Here is a 7,500-nt window from a genome sequence, read left to right as displayed (position 1 = left end):
TAAAGAGTTTATTGGTGCTAAAGCCAAAGATTTTCTGACATAGGAAAGATTTTTCCTTTCATAACAAGAGTATTAAATTCTTTGTGTACCAGACTCTAGAAGTGAGATATGTAAAGTGGTTGTCAGATATTCCTTAGGAAAAAGCCAATTAAAGGGTAATTGAGTAAAGGATGGGAATTACCTTTTGACTTTGCATGTTGGGCATTCAATTTTCTCACCCCCTCCCCAAACACTGAAATCGTGTGGCTCACTGAGCACCTCCTCGTTGAAAGCATACATTTGCTCCGTGTGTAACTCTGTACAGTGTCAGAGTCATGCACCTGCTATATGGTGCCAGCCACCTTGCAGAGGCCTAATTGAATCCCCAAGTCAGACATGACCAAAACTAGGGTAAGAGGTAAGTGCAGAGCTCCTCTTTCTCTCTGCTGAGGCTTCCCCTCTGTCCATCCCTATAGATGCCCCAGGAACCTGGCATGGAGCCACTTGACTGTTGAGCTTACTTTATTTGTGTCACTGGGACCTGTGTGGTCAAAAAGGATCCTGGTCTCTAGGGTTGTGCACGACAGCTCTTTCTCAAGTACTTGCACTGCTCTTTAGGCAGTTTGGATAGAAGCAGAAGCCATCATTGCCACATACAAAATAGAGAGAGGGAGTGAGCAAGCAAGAATGCGTGTGTGTGCATGTGTGTGCATGTTTCTGCATGTGCATGTGTGTGTCTGCATGTGTGCATGTGTTTGTGTACGCATGTGTGGGCATGTGGGCATGTGTGTGTATGTATGTGTGGGCATGTGTGTGTATGTGTGGGCAACGTGTGTATGTGTGCATAGGTGTGTATCTGCACCTGCTTGACTTGACCCTGGGTATGCTTAGTATGTTTTTGGGGTCCAGGACTCAACTTTGTCCTGCTGATTTCTGCAGAGGATGACAGTTAAGGCCTAAGAATGCCAAACACAGCTCTTCATGACAGTGCTGAGTGAGGGCTAGTTCGGGTATCATCAAAACCCGCTCTGCTCTCTTGGAGGTGAAAGGGTGAACTGTCTAAAAGACATCAAGAAATTTAAAGAAACCTTCTCTGGAGGGGGAAAAATCTCTCAAATCACAAACAAAGCTCCTGGAGATGGCTCCTTGCAGGTACATTTGCAGATGAGCAGCTTCTCGGACCGGTGCCTGCTCCGAAGATTAGCCGGGTGGTAATGTGTGGTGTAATTGCACGGTGTTGCTGTCCCCGAAGTGAAAACCTAATTGCCTGACAGGACGATAACTTTGTGGCACCCTCACCTTGTTAGGCCCTTTCTGATGCAGTTCAAATGCAGTGTGGCCGCAGGTGCGCCTAATTTACCTCGCTGCAGAACGTGTGGAGTTTAATTGCACAGTGGTTGTTAGGAAAAATTGGTGGGTGGAATATCAAGTGACTTACTGTATGCTGATGGCAGATGGTGTGAAGAGGCATTTTGAGCTAAGTGTATAGGTGAGGTGAGTTAATAAAAGATGTAAATTCGGGCCTAAAATGGTGAGGCCTCATGGTATGCAAGAAAATTTAAGTGGCCACAATTCTTTCCCCCATCAATTGGATTTTCTTCTGCCACAGTAAGAAGTCATCCAGGATATGCGGGGAGTGCACTTAGAGAGATGAGTCTTGGTCAGTCGAGTCTTTTCATTTTCTGATATTCTAATTGCCAGCAAGGAACTTTGGATGTAAGAAAATTATGTGAAACTTCATCAAAAATTAATAATCACCAAGTAGGACAGACGATAGTTTGGGAGAAAATAGAGAAAGGTTTGTGTTGATGACCTTGCTGGACAGGATGCTTGGCCGCTTGCAGAGAGTGGGTATGTCAGCACAGACCCAAGCTCTGGGACCTCTTGGTTGTGGCCTTTTCGAGTTGAGGCGGAGGGTGCGCAGGGAGAGACCCCCCAACCCGCTTTTCCCGTGGGTGGTGTTAGAGCCTGGTTTCCCAGGCTCTTCGAGTTCAGACTGGAAGCCAGCTCTCCTGCAGTGTCACTGAGCATGCAGGAATGGGGAGGGTAACATGATGACGTTTTAGTTACAGCATCTCAACACACTGTCAGGACCCTTGAATCTTCATGCCATGAAACGTAAGGGCAAGGCATGGCAGGAAATGGAAATACGCTCGCTTCAGCCTCACCTCTCCAGCCCTGCAGATTGCTGCTCCTTGCTTTCTGCCTCAGCAATAGTTTCATTACCGTGTCAAGAATTCTTGGTTAAAACAATATGCCTCCCAATCAGTTCTTAGATTTTTTTTTTTTTTTGAGACAGAGTCTTGCTGTGTTGCCCAGGCTAGAGTGCAGTGGCGCAATCTCTGCTCACTGCAACCTCCGCCTCCTGGGTTCAAGTGATTCTTCTGCCCCAGCCCCCCAATTGCTTCTTAAGAGCTGTACCTACTGTAACTCTTTTTTTTTTCTTTTTTTGAGACAGAGCCTCAGCTGTTGCCCAGGCTGGAGTGCAGTGGTGCGATCTCGGCTCACTGAACCTCCTGGGTTCAAGCGATTCTCCTGCCTCAGCCTCCCGAGTAGCTGGGATTATGGGTGTGTGCCACCACACCTGGCTCATTTTTGTATTTTTAGTAGAGATAGGGTTTCACCATGTTGGCTAGGCTGGTCTCAAACTCCTGACCTCAAGTCAGCCACCCACCTCAGCCTCCCAAAGTGCTGGGATTACAGGCGCTACTGTAACTCTTAAAACCCATATTTAGAAGTATGTTTGCTTAGGCAGTGATAGCCTCTGGAATTAGGGTTGCCCAGATGAGATATAGCATATCCAGTGAAATTTCCATTTCAGGTCAACAGCAATTTTTTATTGAGGCTTATGCTTTGGGACATTATGTTTTGCTTATCCAAAATTCAAATTTAACCAGGCATCCTTCATTTTTTAGTGGTTGGAGATGGTAGACCTGTCTGGGGTGGCTGTTTCCCCCGTGGTTAATGGGCAGTTGTGCAAAGATTGAGCCAAGAAATGCCAATGCGAAAGTCACAGCTATTATCATAAAGCTTGGACATTCCTAGCGTCAAGGCAAATGCAACTTGCTGCTCTCCTGTGTGGCTATTTCTGGGTGCCTCCTCCCCGCCTCTCTCAGAGCCTCTTCTCAATGTCGCCCCCTAGAGGGAGGTGTGGAAGCTGTGAGGTTGAGTCTCCACTCCTCCCTGCCAAGAGTGTCTTTTAAAAAGTTTGAGTCTTTTGTCTGATAACCCTAATAAATATCATCTTTTTGTATCTTTTATAGATTCTTTCTAAAGTTTTTCCTCAAGTGCAATCAGAACTGTTTGAAGAATGCAGGCAACCCTCGAGATATGCGGAGGTTCCAGGTATACATTTCTCAAAGACACGTGGACCGCGGTCCTGAGTTTTTATATGAAATTTGAATTCTCTGATTTTGCAACTGTTCAGGAAGTAATCTTGAGTTCTTTAAGGGCTTGGAAGCAAACTAGAATTGGTGCATTTGATAAAAATATGCAAATAAAATGCTTTAAGAATGATCTGGTATATTCAGTATGCCAGATTCATCAAGTCCAATGTGGGCACAACAGAGTGAAATCAGTTTTGAAAACATGGCCATGTGGAAGGTTTTTTTTTTTTTTTTTTTTTTTTTTTTTTTTTTTTTAAGACAGAGTCTTGCTCTGTAGCCCAGGCTGGAGTGCAGTGGTGCAATCTTGGCTCACTACAACCTCCGCCTCCCAGATTCAAGGGATTCCTGCCTCAGCCTCCTGAGTAGCTGGGATTACAGGCACGCACCACCACACCCCGTATTTTTAGTAGAGATGGGGTTTCAATATGTTGGCCAGGCTGGTCTTGAGCTCCTGACCTCAAGTAATCCGCCTGCCTTGGCCTCCAAAAGTGCTGGGATTACAGGCGTGCCCGGCCCAGAAGTGCTTCTTTTGGGATTGATTGATGGATTGATTTTCAGTGGGAAGAGAACTATAATGCAGTCTTTTGGGAATACTTCAGATCTGAGACCGTCCTCATAGAGGGATCTGCACCTGCTTAGTATAGACCTCTGCAACTGCTAGAGTGTCTTCCCGGCCTCAGCTTCCTTCCCCTGAGGTTTACTGTGTTCTTACTGCCCACCTTCCGTGCCTAGTTGCTAGTCGGCTCCTAAACCCAGGCTAAGTCCTGTCTCTGGTTTGCCCCAGAAGATTTTATCTAAAAGACAGATACAGAGGGGGTGGCTGGGGGGTTCAGGGATGAATTATGATAGATTTATGTACCATTATGATAGATTCATGTTTTTCTTGCCTTTTTGTGAATGATTAGGAAGCTACTTAAGGGTAAACACATTGGATGATTTTGCTAATTTTAACTGTAAAAATATTGTGGGCTGAAATACAAAACCAGCCAGAGAAGAATTTGGCGGCTAATGGAAATGACCGCTAGCTTGGATGAATGACCCAGGAGCAGAATGATCCCTGTTTGGGATTTACACGATTTTCCCATCAAATAGCTCAAAGCATTTTTCAGAAATTTAACTTATGCCTCAATCCTGTAGTGGATCACATGACATCTGTCTCCGTGCCTGCCCGGTCAGCTGGGCAGAGGAGGCGGGCTCTTTGGCCCTGCCCACTTTCATGTCTGCAGCTGGAGACAGTGTTCCTTGCACACAGTTGGGCCTGCTTTCATTGGTCACGCACTAGGCTTCACAGGGCACTGGTGATATTGATCCTTCTAAGCAGAATGGAGGTCACGCAGGGCTGAGGGACTGGGTCCTTTGTCTCACCGATGACCGAACACAGCGTCAGTCACAGGTGATCTCGTGGTTGACTGCAGACCCCGTAGTTACTAGAACTTCCTCTGGTCTCTTTAGCTGAGCCCCATGCCTCTCAGAAGGTGTAACTGGACCTAGGAAGATGGCAGGGCTTACACGATAGTTTCAGCTGCTTTCACAGTGTCAGCAGCTTTCTGCAGGTGCTCTGCAGGGCCGGCCCAGGTGAGGCACAGAGCACAGCTTGCCTGCTGTCTCTGCTGAACTGCACTCTTTTCCCTTTGTGACTGACCTAGATGTAGGTGACAGTAAAGCCTGTGTCTTTAAAAACTTTTTAAATTTGTTTTTACTTTTTCGTGTTTCTTTAACCTATCATGTTTAGGAATGTAAAAAGGGTTAAGTCTGCACCTCAGTGTTAGTTATGCATCTTTGCATCATATGCAGATAATGGATTTGTAGAGTGTCTTCAACGCCCAGGGCTGGGCCTGGGAGGTAGACCACGAGGGGGGCACCTGGGTGACCAGGAACAGACCTTGGCTTCTCCAGGCAGAGGCTGCCAGGCCCACTAGTGGTACTAAAGGGGCAGCACAGCCACCTCCCACCACGGCTGCAAAGGGCAAAGTCAGGGGGCAGTGGTCAAAAAAGGAAGGTGCTGAGATACCCAAGGCTGGATCTGGGTTGCTGGGGCAGCACTTACAACCTTTTGAGGTTCTGGGCGGCTTGACACTGTTGTGACTTCAACAATCCTGGCAGTGGCCAAGGGGAAGAAATGCCAGGGAAGCTGCCTCTGATGAGGGCGCTTGGGTGGGATGCCCTGTGTACTGCCCCTGCTGCATCATCGTCTGGTAGAGTCTGAGATTTAAAACGAAAAAGCCAGCCGGGCGCGTTGGCTCACACCTGTAATCCCAGCACTTTGGGAGGCTGAGGCGGGTGGATTACAAGGTCAGGAGTTCGAGACCAGCCTGGCCAACAGGATGAAACCCGGTCTCTACTAAAAATACAAAAAAATTAACCGGGTGCAGTGGCAGCGCTTATAATTCCAGCTACTTGGGAGGCTGAGGAAGGAGAATCGCTTAAACCTGGGAGGCAGAGGTTAGGGTGAGCCAAGATTGTGCCACTGCACTCCAGCCTGGGCAACAGAGCGAGACTCTGTCTCAAAAAAAAAAAATCACTCGCACATGTATTCGTATATAAACGTATAGCTTTGGTTTATTAAGCCCCTTAAAATACTACTTATTTGTATGTTTGCTTTTAATTATTTTATATTCCATGACTCATTGAATACAATGAATTGTATTCATTTTGTATTAGGTAACTAGTTTAATTATTTTATTAATGGGCTTTATTTTTCTTAGAGAAGTTTAGGCTTACAAAACAATTTCGCAGAAAGTACAGAGATCGCCTGTATACACCCCCTGTGCGCCCCTCCCCATGGTTTTCCCAATTATGTTGGTGCAGGGGATTCCTTACATGTGCTGACCCAAACTGAGATGGCGTGATTCACTAAGGCCTGCGGTGGCCTTGGCTTTTAAGCTCATTTTGCATGGTGTGTTTTGTCTGGGCCTTGCAGGGAAGGTGAACCCTGACTAGGAGCCCCTTCAGGTTCCCCACTCACCTGCACCTGCCGCACAATTCTCTGTTGGGCTGTGGTTCCCTCGGGTGGTGCTGACCCAAAGACATGGCCGAGTGTGCCCAAACTGTAGCAGAGAGCCACACCTCCTTCAGGTCGGAGCTGGGCTCAAGCCCCAGGAGTGCTTCTGCAACACCCAGATAAAACCTGGCCTCAGATCTTTGCAGCTCCAGCTAGGCCGGGATGAATGCACCCCCTCTGTTAGAGAAAACTCAGGGCCAGGTTGTCATTTCCCGGTTCCTGGGTCCATTCACGGGTGCCATTTCTGGATGTTTGTGGCAAGCTCACCTGGGCAGGTCTATGGAGTCTGCAAGGCCATCCCTGCCTGGCCCTTTTCGTTTCTCCCTCTACCACGAGGCAGCTGAGGGCTGAAGAGGGCCTGATGTGTCATCTCTTCCCTAGACATCCTTTGTGCCTGGACCTAAGAATGGAAGCCTCTTACCGAAACAGAGAGGACATTCCCTTGGTATCCCAGGGTCCTTGCCAGCCTTTGCAATGAACTTGAGAAAGGATACCTTTCCAGGATTGAAAACGCCGCCACTATTCATATTCAACTCGGTCTTTTCAGATGCAAAAAAGTTCATTACCAGACATTAAATGTAATTGTAAAATTGACCCAGGGATCATTTCCTGATAAAATGTGGGCAGTAGGAATGTTCCTGATTTATGAAGCCTTTTTGGGGCAACTCTGAATCCTCCCAGCTCTTCAAGGGAGGCCGGTCTCAAGTGAACTCATTTTAATTAGATAAACTATCTAATCAATATGTGAACAGATCAATCAAAACAGCAGCTTTAAAATGAGTGGCTAGAGGGGTGTTTCTGAAGCTAATGGCTAGAAGAATATTTCTCTGAATTGAATTCACTTGTTAGCATAATAGGAGATTAAACTGTAATTAGTGGAGCAGGTTTTGAAGAGAAGCAATCTTGAGTCAAAACAAAACAAAACAACCCACCCACCCCTATTAGCCAAAAAAGCTGTGAACACACATCAATCAACAGTGTCCAGGAACACGTGAAGTTTCCTTGTGCTCTGCAGTATTTAAGATGGCTTTTATTTTGCCTAACAGGGGGCTGTGCTTTCCTTTGCCAATTCCATTTTCAAATCCACTTCATCTTTGCAGGTTGTTGTATCGACAACAGTCAACGTGGACGGCC

General features: G+C 46.7%; 1 protein-coding gene across 13 annotated transcripts in view; it reads left to right on the top strand.

The window, feature by feature from the left end:
* The window catches only part of EBF3 (EBF transcription factor 3), a 128,680-nt gene that overhangs the window by 82,843 nt on the left and 38,337 nt on the right, over window positions 1-7,500 (top strand). For all 13 annotated transcript variants that reach the window (XM_030941392.1, XM_010388627.2, XM_010388626.2 and 10 more), the window contains exons 7-8: window positions 3,243-3,324; window positions 7,467-7,500. The exon at window positions 7,467-7,500 is cut by the window's right edge. In XM_030941392.1, coding sequence (XP_030797252.1) covers window positions 3,243-3,324; window positions 7,467-7,500 — 116 coding nt within the window. The remainder of the gene's footprint in view (window positions 1-3,242; window positions 3,325-7,466) is intronic.

This window comes from Rhinopithecus roxellana, chromosome 11 (assembly GCF_007565055.1).
Source record: "Rhinopithecus roxellana isolate Shanxi Qingling chromosome 11, ASM756505v1, whole genome shotgun sequence".
Taxonomy (NCBI): Eukaryota; Metazoa; Chordata; class Mammalia; order Primates; family Cercopithecidae; genus Rhinopithecus; species Rhinopithecus roxellana.
This window is presented reverse-complemented; position numbering and strand designations above follow the sequence as displayed.